Raw genomic sequence first — 19475 nt, 5'->3', positions numbered from 1 at the left:
GGTCATATTCACAAGGAAGACCGCCATGGTCCAGTAAGTTAAAATGACCAGAAGAGGGTGGATTGAAGCCCAGTTCTGACGGGGTTTCTGTTTTGTCGCAGCCAAGTACCTGCTGAGAGGAGCACACCCTTCAGTCTCCCCTTCTTCTCTTTTTGGCTGCCCCCAGTGGAAAATACTGGCTATTTCCCATCTTCTTCTGGTGTTCAGCTCATGAGAGGTCCTTACTGTTCAAATAATACATTTATTAAGAAGAGTGAAATGCTGACAGAACTAGAACAAAGGGGACAGGAAGCTGCTGAATCCTCGCTTTCCTTTTCTGCATACAAACAAAAACAATTTGTTCCAAATTGCTACATAAAGCAAAATTGCAAGGTGGGTTTTGCTGTACTTCATTGTTTGCTATCAGCAAAGCCCTGTGATTAATGTTGAACTAAAGCATATGCTAAAAACATGACTTAACATTTTCATTCAAAGTCTGGATCAAGAAGCACGTGCTTAAGTTTTGGCCTAAGGCTCCTAAAATATGACTGGCCATGTTGAGCAGTTAATCCAGGTATTTAAGATCGCATGAAAACAGGCCAAGGGAACGTCCAACAAAATACACCATTTTAGGCTAAACTGTTTTCACTGGAGCAGTTCAAGGAAAGGCTGGACATGCGCATGGGGGGCTTGTCGTGAGCGGAGCCGGCTGGAGCCGGGGTCAGACTCGACGCTCATCCTTTTTGGTCCACCACTTTAATAATGGCCAGGTTCCAGAACAGTTGGAGGACTTCTTTTGTTTCAAACCCTTGGTGCACTCTTGTTCGACCTGCTAAGAAATGTACCCAAGAGGCTTCGGCGAATGGGGCGGCATAAAAATGTTTTAATAAATAAATAAATAAACAAATTATAGATAACATAAACAAATTTAACTTGATACACTTCAGACTGGAGGAGAATCCAGTCATATATAGGGTAATGTATTGATGCTGTTATATTGACTATTATTCATAGCTTGATATTCTCACTGTATAAAAACCTTCTATATTCAGGAAACATATTATGGGGCTGTGTAAAGGATCCATTAATCAGAAGAGCCAAATCTCTTTCCAAGGGTGGAGTATGAGATTGAAAAACAGCCCCTTTGACAACCCACAGCGCCTTGGTTCCAAGAGAAAAGATTTTGGATGGCTGGAAAGCCGAACCAAAGTTCCCGTAGTACCTTGCCAGGAAATACTTTTATTCTTTCAAAAGTTGATTAAAATAATAGCATACAAATATACAGCAGTGATAACAGATGGGATTACTACAGGCATGATGAACATAAACATTTGGTTCACACAATGGCAAAACACGGGTTGGTGCTGGGGAGCCAGTCTTTTGCTCATGTGCTCCTCATTACCTGCTCTTCTATTTGAACAAACTCCAGTTCATACTTGCTTATTAAACCAGGATTAAAAACCACGGCTACAAGCCTGCTTGCAATCCTGGTTTACAGGGCAAGCACAAGTAATGGTTTGCTGATTCAGATATAACGACAAACTGTGGTTTGCTGTGAAGCTGCTCTGTAGCTCAAGCGCTGTACTGGTATTACATGGGACTTAAGCTTCTGAATTTCTCCCCTTCTGTGGGTGCATGTGTGCATGCGTAACACACTTACTGCTCCCCCTGAAAAACTCAGAGGGACTCATGTGTCGCCCTATGCAATGTTTTCTGTGCCTGAGTCCTCCGATTTCTGAGTTGATGCATCCTGGACTATTTGGTTTAGTGGGCCAAAAATGAAGCAAGTAGTCCCTAGCCAGGGTAGAGTTGGGTACACTGAACCTTTAAAAAAAGTCAAGTTCAATTGTTCCACCCTGAAAAGGGATCCTAAAATCTCCCTCATTCTCACCTTTGTTTGACAAGGAAGCAGAAGGGGCTGCATAAAATCCACATACCTGGGATTTCACCCAGGATTTTGGTGACTTTTATGCACGTCACTCATTCGGTTACTAAGGGAACATAATCTTCTCATGTGCTGTAAGGAGGGATTCTCTTTTTCAGTGTATTCCGATATAAGATCCCAAAGTCTCTATAGATGTATTATACATGCATCTATAAAAATGTATGCAAAACATAGAAAAGGATTTGGAATAAAACGAATTCTGCAAAATCCGACACCTGGATTGGCATTAACTGCTGTCAATAAATGTTTTTCTGTCAGTTTTCCGGTTAATATGATGTGCGGCATGGGCTCACGTGCTGCATGCTTTCCATGACACTGGGGACTAGAGGCTTGAGGGTGGACTTGGGTACGGTGCTTCTCTCCCGTAAGTGCTTGCTCGGAGAGGGCAGGTGAGCAGGTGAGGGGCAAAGCCAGCAGGGACAGGTGATTCCAGAAAATTCCATTCTTAGCAGGTGTTCAACTACCCCCCCCCTCCCCACAATGCCAGCCTGGGTGGCTATTCAGTTATTTCTGCTTTGCAAACATAACCATTTACTTTTTAGTTTGCATGGTTCAAGTATTCTATTTTTTTTTAAAAAAAATCAGACTCTCATTTACTTCTTTTCCTGACTTCTTCAGCTCAATGAACAGAGTACTGAAATATTTGGTTTTTTTTAAAAAAAAAAATCTTAGCATTTCTCTGAAATTCCCCCACATTTCTTAGCCTTAATTACATTCTCCCCACAGATGCCTGAAAACTCATTTCATTGCTTTATGGAACCAACAGCTGTCTTCAGTCCTTCCATTAATACTGAGCAACTTCCAGAGTCACAAGCACCCTTGTAACAGTACAAAGCACTCTTGCAACACTATCTTATAATATTATTTCTCACAGGAAGACATAGAGAAAATTTAGAACTCCCCATCTCACCAAAGAGTCATTGATTTCTTCTGATCATGTCAATTTCAGATCCTATGCATATTTACCCAGAAATAAGTCCAGAGGCCAACCCTAAGGAAATGTTGTAAGGCCCTAAAGTCTACACATCTACCCAGAAACCCCACTAATTTCAGTGGGATTCACTCCTAGATGAATGTGCACAGAATTGCGGACTTCCCTGGGAACACACCCCATTGAAACGTGGAATTTACTTTGACTGCATGCACAGAATTGCTCTGTTACTCATTTAGGGCTTATTTCTACTGCAACCTTTCATATTATATTTTATGTAATACAGAGAATAGTCCTTTCCTTTAAACTGTGCAAAGAGTTCAGAATTAGTAAGTTCTCTGAAATGTCTGATACTCTTGCCTGCAGTGCTGTGATGTCTTGGATTTGAAGATACCATCAAAATGGAGTTGACCCATTTCCCATGTTCCTTTTATTCCAACAATCCCAGAGTTGGAATTCCTCCAGTATCAACCAGGATCATACACAATCTCTCTGAGAAATGACATCAGCCTTATGCAAACCTTTTTCCTGCACCGTGACTGTCTTTAGCATATTCTTCAAATTCATCTTGGAGAAATCCAGTGGCAATTCGGAGCTGTCATGCCACCTGAGTTCCATTCACTTCAATGGATCGACTCCCACATGGAACTAACACTGGATACAATCTTTCCCTATGGCACAGACATCTTTTCTGCCTTCAAACGCTCCCACAGGTGGATTTCCAGTACTTGAGAGAGGCCAGGGTCCTGCAAGCACTGAAGAGTTCTCTCTTGCATTCATGTTGTCCGTGGTTCCCAGGTAAGGATGTGTGGAATCCCCCCTTCCACCTGCCTTCAAGAACAGGCTCTTTGAAAACAGTGTGATCTGAACAGTTTCAACTGTGGAACGCGCCCCCCAGAGAGGTCCACCTGGCGCCGTCATTATTTGCTTTTCGGCGCCAGGCCAAGACCTTTTCATTTAAATGTTATTTTAATTGTTAAATTATTTATTGCTTTTATCTAACTTCGGGATGTTTCCAATTCTGTATATTTTTGTATATTGTTATTTATTTGATAGGAAGCCGCCCCGAGGCTTATGCGAATGGGGCGGCATACAAACACTCCAAATAAATAATAAATACATAAACAGCAAACCTGATGGTATCCCATAATCCACAGGTGGGCAGAAATTCAATATCCAGCGTTTTTGGAGTCCAGCTCCCAGCATTCCTGCCCATTGGCCATGCTGACATGTGTTCCTGGGAGCTGAAGTTCAAAGAATTTGGAGACCTACTTTCTGCCCACCCCTGCATCTATACACCACCGCTAGCCCACCTGAATGGCTGTTCTTGCATATGAACTCTTTCTGCTTCTAAACACCGTGTGCACACTAATTCTTGAATGGATGAGTATCTTTCCTTGGCCAATTGCTTTGGCTCAGCCTCTAAGATTCTTATGAAACAACTGACGATTAAAACTAATACAGTCGTGTTCTTACGGTTCCAACACTTGCTGCTTTTACCACCAAGGGTTTTCTGAACCAAGAACAGCAAGAGCTCATTTGGCCGAGACTGCAGTATGCAAAATTCACGTTTGTCCAATAAGACAATGTGTTTGCTGTTTGTACATCAGAGAAAAGCAATTACTGGTTTTCAGGAACTATAGCGTGGAATAAAAGCATTTCGGTGCATTTAAATTTATTAAAATTTAAACGTTAAATTCAACATGTTAATTAGGGCTGTGTTCCCTGCATTGACACTGACAGTGGGAAACGGATCTCAGCAACTGCTCTGCAGAGATATGCTGGCTAGTCTTATTTGCACTTTGATTACTAATGCATTTATACTGCTCTTCATTTAGGACTTCATTCATTAGCCAAATTCTTATATGGGCATTATGTAAATTTTCTGTATGTCTTTTACATAGCTATCAGGGCAAACTTTATCAATTTAATAGGAGGGGAATTAAAATATGTTCAGTTGTACCCTAAAGAGTATGGAAGTTCCAGTGAGTTCCTAGTTGCACATGAAAATCAAATAAAAAAACAAAAATTCATTTTTAAAGGAGACTGTAGATCACAGCTGAATTTATGCAAATCTTTGTTTTGAAAAACTGCAGAACTGAGCTTCTGAATTTTGGAGTGTTATTTTTAGATGACTTCCCTTGTATTTATCTTCAGTCTTGCTTCCAGCCAGACTTCTGCTTATGACTATATGACTTTATGTCCCATCATGGGATAAAGAGGCTGCCCGGGGGAACATTTCCATCTGACCCGCTGGACACAATGATTCAAGGCGAAGCTAGAGATGTGCGACACTGAGTTTGGTCAGGACCACGTGCCATTTGGCTTTTCCAGTCTGCTTCCAGCCCAGTCTTTCCCAGGAATCACCCGATCCAGATGGCAGGGTGTTCAGTAACTCCAAGAGCGAGCCGCTTAGAAGTCCCCGTGGGTGAATTTCCTTGCAGGACTTATGGGAGACGCCATTTTGAAAACTCAAGCAGTGTTGAGGCTGGGCATCTTGGCGTTACATGTGAACATGGTGGGCGTGAGTTGTTGCGATGGTTAACCACCATTCACAACCCTAATGGTGCAGGTTAATACACAGCCCTCGGAGGCGTCTTAACCAACCCCAAAACACCCTCACCAGGTTTGCACATAACGGTGCACCGTGGAACATCCCCACGGAACCCTGAACTTTTAAAACACACGGCAGTGAGCAGGCACAAGGTCCCGCGCAAAGGCAGCGAAGTGTCAACGCAGTTGAAGATTCAATGCCTGGATTTGCCTCCCCTTTCCATTTTTGTATTACGTCTCTTAGACACAAAGCTTTTACACAATATAAACCACTATACTAAGCGGGGGCTCTGACATCATGCTATTGGTTGATGCAGAAAATAATGAACAATTCTGGGCCCTTCCTGCCAGGTTTACTGAATTGGTATTTCAGGGGGCATCTGGTATTAGAGCAGAATTGGTATGAGAACAATACTGGGCATTGATAAATGTGTTAAGCTCTCGCTTTAGCTGCTGGAGCAAAACAGTCTTCTCTGTCTTTTGTCGCAATAGCCTGCACAAACAGCACAACAGAGTTATGGGATTGTAGATGTGATTTCTGAAGGCTAGTCTGGATGTTAGAATCAAGTTAATGAGACCCATATATCAATTTTCCTAATTGCCCACTCCTTTCTTAAACCGGACTGCTTTCCTTTCAAAAGCAATTGATTTTTAAAATGAACCATATTCCAGAACAAAAGAACTGAACAAGCTGAAGTGAATGTAGAGCAGGCGCTTGGCATGGGAAATTCTGCAGGCAAACTGTGTGAATCGGATAAAACTGCAGATAGAAATATCTAAAGTAGGAGTTCTCAACTTGCAGCCACTTCCAGTGTTGACTGAAAAGGGGTCCCCATGAACAGCTGAATTATTTTTCTTTTCATTTTCTCATATACTCGTACATACATGTATTTGTATGAAATGCATACAGTGCTCTAACATTTATATAGAGGCTTCAACAATCGTGGGCCAAATATCCAACCAAGTTTGCATCTCTGTGCCAACCCTTCTGATTTCAAAAGCACTGTAAGGACCTCAGTTCACTGCATTACAGGTAATGAGTATTTATCCTTTCAAGTTTGCAATATCCATTTTTTAGCTGTCGGAATGGTGAAGAGAACCCATTTCCCATACATTAATTTATACAGACCAGAGAAATAATTTAAAGGTGCATTTACATCAGTCAATATTAAAGGCTGTTCCAGTACAAGGATTATCTGTGTAATAACTTCCTCCACAAAAGACGCAACGACTGGACATTGTTAAATATGTATCAAAGAAGCACTCACTTTATTGTACTTCCAGCAATTAGCTGAACTGGACAAACCCTTATTAAAGAGATAGTGTGCTGTCCAGAAGACATGGGAAAAAATGGATTTTGCTGAGATCTGCAGATGCCAAAGCAGTGAGATCAAGTATTTTCCCAATGTGAATTTGCCCGTGTGCCCGAAAGGTTGGAGTTCTCTGGTGTAAAGAAACACTCACACAATTAAATCTTTATTTTTCCAGCTTGGGGAATGTGGAGAAAGCCACTGTGACATCTGTCGCTCACCCCCACTCTTTTTATTCAACCTGAGACCAGGTGACTCCTGAGTAGACCTGGCTGGAACAGCAAGCCAGGAGATTGGCTGGAAGAGTCCCTACCACCCTTGGAAGTTATCTGTGGAGCAAGAACAGTCCCCTTTTCTGCCTCTTTATTAACCTGAAGAGAGAGAGCAGGTCTGAGAAAGCGCTTCTCACCTCCTGTGCTGCACACAGGACTGATCAGTGGTGCCTGGTTCTCCTCACACTTTCAGCTGGCTGGAGAGTAACTCTGCTTCTTTAGCAGTACATCTGCTTGGTTTAGTGGTACTGCCTGTTGGACTGGGAACGTAAGTGTATATAGTATATTATATATAAATGTATATGTAAGGTAAGGGAAAAATAAGATTATTTTATTACCTATTCGCTTACTCCTACACTTACAAATTCTGAACTGTTTTAACTGCATTGCTTTTTCTTAAGTATCACGTCGAGCATTTCTTTATACCATTTTTATTGTGAGACAATTTTCAGATTGTTTGGTCTTTTCAAATTATATTTACTTTTGTATGCTGCTAGCAGCCTCGGGAGGGAAATATGGAAGACAAATGAAAATATAGTAAATGGATGTATGAAATAGAATTTCTTCCATGGAATCAGTGGATTATTTACCATGAAAGTCAAGGAAGTTTCAGGTCTTTTCTGCTTTGATCAAAAACATCTTTAGCAAAGGAAAAATAACTAGCATGGACTGTGGGAAACTAGCAGGAACTTCAGGACATGATTACTGATTTCTTATCCGGACTGGATTGCAGTTCCTCTTCTTTCTCTATGGTTCTTCAGAAAAATTAATTTGTCTCTGTGCTTCTAAGAAGAACCACTTGGTGAATATGGAAGAATCCCTCTCCTTCCCCCCCTTCCTTTCTGTCTGTCTGTCTGTCCTGTGCTGTGAGCAATTACATCAGACCTTTCTCTGCTGTCAGAGGCTTCTAATCTAAATATTAAATTTGGGCAGCTTCGGGAGATGAAGGAAGCCTAAACTAAAATCTAATGCATGCTTTTAACTGACTGATACGCAGTTGTCACACCTTATCCCAAACTATAGATTTCACAGCATGCTCTGCTCTTCTGCTCCCTGTTTCTCAATACCCAAAGCATCAGTGCAGAACCGAAAGGAAACCTATGAACACAAGGCGACAAGTCCAGTTCAAGTTGGCGTGCAAGCATACCGGGACTGGGTACTGCCCGCAATCTTCGTGACTGTGTCGTGATTCTTTGACAGCTGACCAATGATGAGTGGAAAGGATGGTCATTATGGCCAATCGCTTTTATGCATCGTGGTTTTGTGCCTGTCCAAGGACGAGTTATTTGGGGGCCTGCAGTTTAAGGGATAGGGGTGCTAAGCTTTGGCGAAGGGAAGCATCGCATTCAATGAACTTGTGGCAACTTAAAGAGCGATGCACGTCTTATGCAATAAGCTTCCATCGACCAGCAGATGCTTGAAGTATTACTACAGGTTTACTGCAGGAGACAGTAAACAGGAAAGAGGGAAATTAAATGCAGAAAGCACGAGTGGCGGGGATCACATTATCCAGAGTGCACGTTCGTGAAATACCCTTGCGGGCAGCATCGGGGCGTTCAGCGCCGCGCGGGACGACGGCTTTCCCACGCACGCTCCTTCCGCGAGCGCTGCCAGGTCAAAGGGGCTCCGCGGAGCCCTCGAGAGGGGCCGCGGCTCCGTCCCCGCGCGGAGCTCCCCGGCACGCGGCTCGGCTCCGGCTGCTCCAGGTTGCTCGGTCTGGGAACCGGCCGGCCGGGCGGGCGACTGCGAAGGGCGCTTTCCGCAGGGCACGGACGGGGGAGCGACCCGCTGCAGACTTACCCCGGAGCAGCTCCGCCGCGTTCCCGGAGACTCGCGCGCAAGGGGAGCGCCGCCGGATCGGGCCGGGCCGGGCCGCTTGGACATCCGACCGCCGCTCTCCGGGCGGGGGCTCCGGCCCGCGGCATCCGCCCCGAGCGAGCCCTCCGGCGGACCTGCTTGCGGGGCGCGCCGCGCAGCAGCGGCGAGGCGAGGCGGGCGGGGCCCCCGCGGCTGCTCGGCGCTTCCTCGCGAGGAGGGGCGCCCCGGGCCGCGCGCCGCGGAGGGGCGAGCGCCCATCGGTCGCGATGTCGGGCCCAGAGCCCCGATCTCCGCCCGGGCGCCGCTGCGCCGCGCACGCCGTTCCAGCGGAGCCGCAGTGGAGCGCGACGCCATCGGCCCCGGCGCCTCTTCCCCGCCGACAAGTAGTGGCCTCCTGGGGCGGCCGCCGATTGGCTCACGGGGCAGAGAGACAGCCAACCGGACCGCGGGCTGCTCTCCTCCCCCAGCACCTCGCCGCCTCAATGGGTGGAAGAGAGATCGGAGGCGGGGCTTTGCCTCTTGCACCGGCTGCTGACTGGCTTAGGAGGCGAGAGAGGCGGGCCAACCAGACCACGGCTCTTCTCTCCCCGCACCTCGCCACATCAACGGGCGGAAGAGAAATCGGAGGCGGGGCTTTTCCTCTTGGACCGGCTGCTGACTGGCTTAGGAGGCGAGAGAGGCGGGCCAACCAGACCACGGGCTCCTCTCCTCCCCGCGCGCCTCGCCGCCTCAATGGGCGGAAGAGAGATCGGAGGCGGGGCTTTTCCTCTTGGACCGGCTGCTGATTGGCTGCGGCGGCGGGAGCGGCGGGTTAACCGTCGTGCATGTCGGGAGCATTTGGTAGCTTGGAGACAGCGGGAAATAAACAAGGGCGCCCAGGCCCGGCGGTGTGGCGGGATCCGGGCCCCTCCATGGCCGCCAGCGGCTACGACGACCACCTCCGCCGCCTGCAGGCGCATCTCCGGGACAGGTGAGTGTCCGCGCGGCCCGCCCCCTCTCGGAAGATGCCCATCTCCCCCTCGGCCCCACTTGGTACCGCCCAGAGCGGCGGCCGCTTCCAGGGGCGGGCTTGCCTTGTTGCTAAGCGACGGGAGGAGTCAGGTGCGCGGCGCTACCTGCCTGGGCAGCATCGGCGCGCGAGGGAGCGGCCGGTGTCGCGCGGACCAAGGTGTGCGTGCGGGGGGGGAGGAGCAAGTGGCCGCGCTTGGGCGGAGGCAGAAGGCGTTTCTCACGACGGCGAGGCTGCGCGTGCACCGTTTGCCGCGCTCCCCCAGCCTCCCCGCAAGCAGAAAACCGGCAGTCAGGGATATGGCTGCACTGGGATGCTATAATCGCACGTGCTGGCTTTTTACTCACTGGTAGGAGGATTTCTGTGTTTAGTAGCACATTCAAAAATAGCAGCACATTTTAGGTTTAAAGTGGATTAGTCCTCTCTTACCTCTCAGAGCCCAGACATCTTTTCTCCCCTCTCTCACTTCCACATCTCAGAGCTCTTACATGATGCAGGATGAGCTGAAGGGATGCGATTCTGGATGGATCAGTTCAGACGCCAGGTGCGAGGCAGCGGGGTTGTATTTTTTTTTAATGCTCCACTGTGTGCAAAGCTCCTTGCAGCTAGAAAGACAGCAGAACAAAAAGGAAGCTTTACGTTGCATGCCCATTCAGAAATAAGTTCAGTTGCGGCTTACTCATAAACAAAGTATAAGACTTCAGCCATAATACAGCTGTTTCCCTGATCTGTTAATTTTCTACATGCAAGGTTATTTCCACATGGAATATTGAAAATCACCGCTCTCACCTGTATGCTGAGTTCATACACTTTATCTCACTCCCTCCATCCGGCTAATATAATAGAAGAGCTCAGAAAGATTTAAACAATTCATCTGGGATTGGCTTGTCCGGCCATAATAGCTTCCTAGATTCAAACCTGTAGCAAAGGATCAGTTAAAAACACAACTGTTCTAGTACAAATGCTCTAAGTTACCTGCCCCTAAAATTGTTGTTGGTCATTTTGCAGTATTTTCTGTTTGAATAAGAAAAGTTATCTGTCCTCATTGATGTTAACGATAAAAATTGGGCTAACTTTATACAGGATCCAGCTACTTGAGAGTTAGCGTAGGTCAGACTTTTATACACACACTCACTCAGAAGATATACTTTTTCATATGTGAAAAGGATTGTACAAACACACCACGTTGTGGTGTATTTCACCATACTCTGCCTGGTTGGAATGTGATTTTATAGTAGTGTAGCAATATCGAAACAGAAATGTAACCATTATGTAAGTTTGACATATCTTTGCTGGGATACCTTAAGGAATGTTGGATTTAACAGATAAGTGGATGGTTGTGCTTACCGAATATTGACTTTTTATACCCTTGTCATATGCTATTGTATTGCAAGCACTACCACAGTGCAGTAGAGATTGCTGAAAAGTGTGCAAGAATATAAAACTGATGCGGATTTCGTGATACCACTACTGTACAAGGCATGTTTAAGCTTGCATCTAGGCTTAGGCTGTAGTTCTTTATGCTTACCTTGGAATAAGTCCCATTAAACTGAGGGGGCCTTTCTTTTGGATAGGCAGGTTCAAGGCAGTGTTGTGAATTTCCCGTGAAATGTTTTTCAGATGTCCTGTTCCAACAAGCCCAGGGAGAAGGCATCATCTTCATCACCAGGATGGGCAAACTTTCACTTTGTAACTTTTGTTTACCTGAGCGCTGTGGTTTGATTGCTCTCTTAATTAAAGGCCACCAGCTGCAAAAGAATTGCTACCCGTAGTAGCCCTGTAGAAGAGGAAATCCGAGCATGTGTAATTTGAAAACTCCACATTATTTAAGGTGGTTAAAGCGGAAAGGGAGAGCAAAGAGCTCTGAAAGGGTCTCTCCACACAGGAGCAATGGGCATTAAGATGGCTCAGTATAAATAAGTGTGAAAACCGTGCACTGGGGCAAAAAGTCCTAGCTTCCCAGATCTGCTGGTGAAAGATCTTGGGCTGAGGTGAGCAACAGGATTCAAATAGTGTCCCAGTGTGCCGCTGCTGTGGAAAAGCCAACGCCTGTGCTGAGGATCATCAAGAAAGAAAGGGAAAGTGAAAGTTGTTCAAGTCATGATGCTCTCATGAGATGCAGCCACACTGAGAGCAAATGCGCGTCTCACCTCAAAATGGGACCTACAGTGATGGCAGAAGCGTAGAAAACCCTGCCAGAACTATCCAGAAGCTGAAGCAGCTTTCTTATGAGGCACGGTTGCCACGTTTGGGACTTGGGCAAAATATGTGGATAATTTTGATGTTGAGGACATAATAGAAATATGTAAAATTCTGCTAGTTTCTCCCTCACCAGCATAGAATCAAGGGGCACCCAGTGAAACAGAATCGTGGGAGCCTGAGGGCAGAATAGAGAAGGAATGGTTGGATGCAGCTGACGTGGAGAACTGAAGGAACAGCTGCAGCTCTGCAAAGCCAAAGAACCGGGGGCGGGGGCGGGAGACATGCACAAAAACTGCATTTGCCTAGCACAATCAGGGAGCCACGGCCTATGGATCAACTGAAGTTGAGTAAGCTGTGTGGTTTTATATTGGCTGTTTTGGTACCAGTGGAATAGTTGCCACTATGTTGTTATGGATTGCTTTATTAATGTTTTATCGTAAGCTTGTTGAATGTTATTGTTGCGTGGATGCTTTGAAGGCAAGTTCGTGTTAAGTCAGCTGCGATGCTAAGGTGCAGTGTGGCTGAGCACCTTCCTACCCGAGGCAGGGAATTTATATGGTAAAGCAAGTATATCCCGTGCCAAGAAAGAGCAGCTGCAATTCCCCTGGTATTGCAGGCATCCATGGCTGCCAAAAAGAAAACGACGTGCCCCCTTTGCTAGACTGAGAGAAGTGCTTGGGGAGCCCTAGAGCCTTAGCTGCAGTCCAGACACCTTGGAGAAAATGGCTTTGCCAGACCCAGCTCGGGTGGTGCTGGAAAGGAGGGCTAAGGTAGGTCCAGGGACCGGTGCGATATAGTTGATGCTGGAGGTGGGCCCAGGTGGTGCACCTGATTGCCCAGTTGGCTCCAAGCCCTATTGGGTGCAACTGAAAAAGAGGTCAGCGTGTGGTTGATTGCTCTGGTGTGTTACCTTCATCATGGACAAGAAGCTGCAATTAGGACAGAATACGGAGAAGAAGGATGGTTTCCCATAGGCAAAGGTGAAGGACAGGGGTGTATTTTACCTCCCTCTCTGTCCAATCAGTATACAGAATGTATAGGAAGGTTGGATTAGAATCAGAGGAAGGAGTGAAAATTGGTGCAAGAAGCATCACCAGTTTAAGATACGCGGATGATTCTGTGCTAATGGCAGAAAGCAGCAATGACTTGGAATGACTCCTGATGGAAGTGAAAGAAGAAAGTATAAAAGCAGGACTGCGGCTGAGCACTAAGAAAACAAAAGTTGTGGCTACAGAAGAATTGCAGAACTTTACTGTGAACAGCAAAGAAATGGAAATTTTGAAAGATTTGACATACTTTGGCTCTGTCATCGACTCAAATGGAGGCTGTAGCCAAGAAATGTGAAGAAGACTGAGCCTTGGAGGCGCAGAAATAAAGGAACTAGAAAAGATCAAGTGTAAGGACATTTCCCTGGGGACCAAGGTCATGATTATCCATGCAATTGCATTCCCAATCACTATGCATGGGTGTGAAAGCTGGATAGGGAAGAAAACTGACAGGAAGAAAATTTATGCATTGGAAATGAGGTGGTGGAAGAGGGATTCGTGGGTTTGCTGGACCAACAGAAAGACAAACAAGTGGATCTTAGAGCAGATGAAGACAGAGTTTTCCCTACAAGCAAACGTGACAAAACTGAGGCTGTCCCATTTTGGGCGCATCAAGGGTAGGCCAGACTCCCTGGAGGAGGCAAACATGCCGGGGAAAGTCAAAGGCAGAAGATGAAAAGGATGATTAACTAGGAGATGGAAGGAAGTCTCAGCCTTGAATTTACAGGAGCTGAGCAGGGCTTCATGGAGAGGACTTTCTGGAACTTTCATTCTTAGGGTGGTCATGCCAATTCCTTATGCTTGTGTTGCTGATAGTGGGGTGAGCTGTGGACAGCTTCCTCTGTGGGATCCATCACAGAGTCCGGGGGCAAATGCAGTATGCAAAGCAATGGCAAATGCGGTGAGTTGCGGTACCGGCAGCTGATGGCAGACTGCAGCGGGGTGACCGACTACATCCCTGCTGGCAGAGGATGACCCACAGGTTCCTCCGGGCATCCAAGCAAGGGGTTGACACCCCTCTCTTTACTAGGAGAGGGAGACGCAACACTGCAGGATGATTTCAGAAAAGGGATGGGGTTGATCCCACTACTGACTGGTTGCACAACGTAAAAGAGATCTCCTTGCAGTGGACTGTGCAGTATCGGGGGTACAAATGGTGAACAATGTTGGCTTCTGCTACACAATTAGAGGCTTTTGTCCAGGGTTCCTTCTGTGATGTTGACGTAGGTGCTTGGAGATAAGCTGCAAGGCAGATGCAGCTGCTTTTGACAGAGCCACATGCTCCCGCGAGCTCATGGAATCGATAACAAACAGAAGGTTCCCGAACTCCGAAGGGCTCCGTAGAGTGAAGTGGTGGCTTGCAGGAGGCTAGGGGAGTTGAAAGTGGTGCGAGCACACTCTTTGCTAGCGCGAGTTTAGCAAGCAAGACTGTGAGGCAGGAGAGGCAAGGTCTGTGACCCTGTGAAGCGTGGCAGGGCCATTGGCCACGGAGCTGGGTTCAGACATCCTGGCAAAACAAGCCACCCCATCCCGCCCAACAGCAAGCCATGGCTTCTCAAGGTGGCTCGGTCATGGAAAACAACGTGAACATCAAGTCACTGTAGGTGATCATCCATGCTGGGCTCTTGTGTCATGTGAACCAACTTCACTGTCAAGTCACTTTCTCCTCTTCCCATCCTTTAACCTGCCTTGAGTGCCATTTTTTTGGTGAAAAGGTAGAGTACAAATTAAAAAATGGTGCTCAGGAGACCTCAGTGGGGAGGGGGAATCTATCCTACCAGTCGTGGCCATCCATTGGCAGATAGACAAATTGGATTCAGCGCTTGAGTATGCTTCCCCCTTTTCTCTAAAAATCTTTTCCCCCACTTTTGTGGCATGTTGTTCAAAATGTAAGCCTAAAGGAAGGGACCGTCTTGTTATAAATCTCGGTAAGCCACTTGGGAAGACTTTTTTGACTGAAGGGTGGGTTAAAAATGCTTTTAATGATAATAATATACATTACTGTATAAAATGTTCTCAAATTTATTCTATATGAGAGCATTTTTAAAAATTAATTAGAAAAGAAGAATAGAAAATAACTCTCAGAAGAGTCACTTCATTCTGTCATTCAGCAAATGGGAATATAGAAAATGCATATCCACTCTGACGGAATTTATTCTTAACAGGGTCAAACAGGTGCTATGAATAGGGAGATAAAGTAGGTAGGTTACTCTTAAGGAAAATTAAAATGCATTCATTGAGCAATGTAATAATGTAATTTCTTGCCTATTACTGAAAGATGGGAGTTCCACTCTTGAAGCAGGAGAGATCAACACACAGGTTAAAAATTATGGATCTCTATATTCTTCCTTTTATGATTGACAGGTTGCTCCTGCAGCGACGTGGTGGCGGTCAGGTTCTGCACTTGACCAAAAGATATGTCCAGTGTGAGATTAGGATCTTTATTGAAATGAAGTGGCAGTGATTATTTCCAGATGATCAAATAAACCACACACACAATCCTGAATTTGCACGCCAGTTCACACGTCCCCAAGGTTGGTTTCGGGAGACCTGCCTGGGGCCAATTCTGCCAAGCTTATGTCGCTGGTTAAGACAGACCACTGTTCTGAGGTGTTTGATGACATCTAAGGTTATTGGATTGACTTGAGAGAACGCCCAGGTCAGGGGTTTCTTACAGGTGCTTTCTGCCTTGAGTACCGCTTTTGCTGGTAAACATAAAAAAAATCATAGAAAAGTAGAGGTGGAGGGGGCCTATAAGGCCATCGAGTCCCATCCCCTGACCAATGCTTAAATGAAAAAAAAAGGATGTTCTATCATGGTCTTATTGTAGAAGCTGTCACAAACTGCCTAGAAGAGCTTCTTGGAGTTGTAAATTGCCTGGAAGAGCTTCAGCCATTGTATGATATAGAAATAAATAAATTTGCTGCTGCTGTTGTTGTGTGCCATCAAGTTGTTTCCGAATTATGGCAACCCTGTGAAGGAAAGCCTCCAAAATCTGTCCATGGCCGTCCTGTGCTTTAGCTTTTCTAAATTCAAGGTTGTGGATTCAGGCCGACGCATCTGGCGGTAGGTCCAGGTGGCTTGGTTGTGGCATGAACAACACATGGATCTCCTGGCGTCGTAAACCACCCAGAGAGCTTCAGCTGTGGATGGCTTGGAAAGGAGAGACGTAAGAGCAATCTCTTCTGCACTCGTGTTGTCAAATGCCAAGGACCTTCTGCGACCCTCTCACAAGATGCTAAGTGTCACGGAGTATGCCAAGCAAAGCCTGTGCAGACACACACATAAAGTACACAGGTATGATATAGGAGCTTTGCCCCCCAGGAAGAATTTGTGCAGACTCTGATGTCTCAACTGGACATCTTCTAGGTGTACTTCTGATTGTACAAGTGGTCTTCAAAAACTTTCTGCACTTTTATATTTCATATTTTATAACTATATTTTATATATTTTTTGCTGATGGCATTAAAAAGTTGGTATGATGCTGGGAAAAATGCATCACAAAGGAAGGTGGTTATGTAGAAAAGGGATGTAGATTGTTTTTGAAATTCTTAATAAATAGAGTTTTAAAAAATGCGGAAACTTTTTGAGGAGCCCTCGTAGCTAGAAGCAGTATTGTATGAAGGTGACTTTGCCCAGGTGATGTGCTTTTACCACATTGAAATCCCCGATCAAAGAAAGGCATTAGAACGTAGAACTATTTGTCTAACTTGGACTTTAGTTTCCTCTCAAATTACAAGGCCTGTAATGATCATTTCATATAAATGGTGCATGTAGAAAAACTTTTCTTTGACCTTCTGCAACTAAGATACCAAGAGACTTTTAGTATTAGATGGCATATAAAAATGTTAAATAAAAAATAAATGAATTTGACTAAAAAACCTACTTCATACTGTACTAAGAACAGCTTCGGCCTAAGTTGCCTTTTGAATGTACATCTAAAAATAAAAAGTATGTGAAATATAGGTGTTTAAAGTATCGTACACATATTAAAGAGAAGGAATTGGAAAATGTGTCTGGTGACAAACCTGATTCACAGTAATATTAATCTTGTCTTTAATTCTGACCAGATCTGAGCATCAATGGAGAAGCAGAATGTAAATATAAGAATAAAAAATACCACTATCGGTTGCCATGGGTGCACACCCTGTCATGTCTGTTTTATAAAACCCACATCAGCCTCTGTCTCGGGACAAATTCCTTTATTTATTGTTCTTAGATGTGAAGATCAGCATTAGCAGATTCTTCACGGGCTTGTAGAACTCTGCTTTGTGGAAACCTGCAAAACCAATCTGCCCCGAAGGTTTTCCTGAAGCAAGTAATTCCATTGCTACTTTGATCTTTTATATAGATATGGTTTCCTCCATCTGTTCGACTGGTGGTGGTTGTCAGCATATTTAAAGGTGACTCTTCCCACATGTCTCCCTGTAATTATCGAACAGAGCAATTCTATAGGTGGGTTGCACTCCCTTGATTGGCAGAGCGGACTACCCTAAGCCAGTTCAGTAAGACCTTTATGCCCATAGGAAACTACCAGGGAAAGCAAATTTACATGGACAAAACTCTGCCGGCACAACAAGGAAATTAGTGACGTTGGAGAGTCTTCGGGGAAGAATGAGCCAACATGGCTGCTCTTCTGCACCCCTCAACTCTGGTGCAGCTTTATGCCTGCAAAGGTGGTAGCGTTCGTTGAAGCACCTTGGTCAGAGCCAGGTGAGAACTGAGATCATCACCCTGCCCTCCCTTTCTGAAATCAGAGGTGCGACAAGTTGGATCCCAGCAAACTCTGCTTTCTCACACATAAAGGTGGCATCGCTTGGCTCCCGTACCTGGAAAGCGGCGTGTCCACAAGTGGGATTTAGCATATGAGAATTCAGCAATATTGCATTTTGCAGAAACACCTAGCGGGAGCAAAAATAAATTAAGGGTGGAGAAATAAAACTACTCCTCTGCACAGTATCAAATTCCATTTAAGGGGGTCTGAGATTATACCACCCCATGCATGTTAAAGGTAAAGGTTTCCCCTTGTCACGAAGTCCAGTCATGCCTGACTCCAGGGGGCGGTGCTCATCTCCGCTTCCCGGCCGAGGGAGCCAGCGTTTGTCCGCAGACGGTCTCTGTGGTCGTGTGGCCGCATGACTGAACACCGAAGTGCACGGAACGCTGCTACCTGCCCACCGAAGTGGTACCTTTTTATCTACTTGCATTGGCATGCTTTCGAACTGCAAGGTGGGCAGGAGCTGGGACGGAGCAACGGGAACTCACCCCATTGTGCAGATTCGAACCAGCGACCTTTCGATCAACCAGCCCAGCAGCACAGCGGTTTAAACCACTGCGCCAGAGAGTTCCAGATAATCTTCCTTGCCCCATCCGGGCATTATTAGGGTGACGAGAGGAACGGAACACACACGGCGGGACAGGAGAGCACATGCACGGTAGTTCCTTCAAGGAGTTCCTTGAAGTTCCTTTCGGCGCACCGCTCACAAGTGTATTCCTTCACAAGCACATGTGAGTGATGCACCCTGGTGGCAAGCGTGGAAATCCATGCAGTGTGCTACAAGAAGCCAGGAAATTCTCACAAGGTCGTGCTGGTTGTGTTGTTTCTGGCAGCTGTCGGTGGGAAGCTGGGCAGGTCTTTACACTTCAGGTCTCTACTCTGGGGAGCAAGACCGTTTATTAACCCGCTCCCCTCCATTTCTGTGACCCAAGGGAAGGAAGATCCAGAACCATTAGCCATGTCTAAGCCGCCTGCTGTAGCTCTGGATCTTGGGCACTGCCTAGTCCTAGAGCAAGGTGCTAGAGTGAGTTACAGCATCTCAACCCCAGGCAGTTTGGGATTTTATGGAGTACTCAGCCCTGCTGCAGTCTGCCTTGTGGCCAGGTTTTGGGGACAGGAACTGCTTGAGGAAGAGGAGCTGGAAAAGGGGGGAGAACAGCTCCTTGGGACTGTGGGCATCCCCTTTGGTGCCTGAGCAGGAATTTAAGGGGGATCTGCTTGGATTATATTGTTGTTTCTCTGATGCGTTTGTCATGGTCTTTGGCTAGTACAATAAACTTCAGCTGATTATCAACAGCTTGGATTGTCCTAGTGGAAGAGAGCTAGACCCGAAGGGACAGGGAGGTACCCCACCCTCATTTAATCTCTTGTATCTCTCAGTGACAAAAGCCTAAGAAAAGCTGACGAAAACATTTTGGCATATTTGGCATGCTAAAATGAAACAGTTGAATCAGTAGCAGCTCCGCAGCTCCTCTAATACGCAGCTTGGGCAGTCTGAACTGCCAACCTGGAGAGCGTGAAAGGGGGAAAGGAGGGAAAGTGGCTAGGAAGGAAAAATGGCTCGCAGTCACAGCAGGGAGAGGAGACAAGGCAGCTTTAGCTCCCAAGTCCCCTGAGAGACCCGTTGGAGGAT

At 46.1% G+C, this 19475-nt stretch overlaps 1 protein-coding gene across 1 annotated transcript in view; it reads left to right on the top strand.

Annotated features, from left to right (window-relative positions):
* The first annotated feature begins 9667 nt into the window (after positions 1–9667).
* KIZ (kizuna centrosomal protein) overlaps positions 9668–19475 on the top strand; it is a 56647-nt gene continuing 46839 nt past the window's right edge. The window contains exon 1 of the mRNA XM_044442794.1: positions 9668–9778. Coding sequence (XP_044298729.1) covers positions 9720–9778 — 59 coding nt within the window. The 5' untranslated portion in view covers positions 9668–9719. The remainder of the gene's footprint in view (positions 9779–19475) is intronic.

This window comes from Varanus komodoensis, unplaced genomic scaffold, assembly GCF_004798865.1.
Source record: "Varanus komodoensis strain SLA01 unplaced genomic scaffold, ASM479886v1 scaffold40, whole genome shotgun sequence".
NCBI lineage: Eukaryota > Metazoa > Chordata > Lepidosauria > Squamata > Varanidae > Varanus > Varanus komodoensis.
The sequence above is the reverse complement of the archived record's forward strand: the minus strand, read 5'-3'. Positions and strand labels throughout refer to the sequence as shown.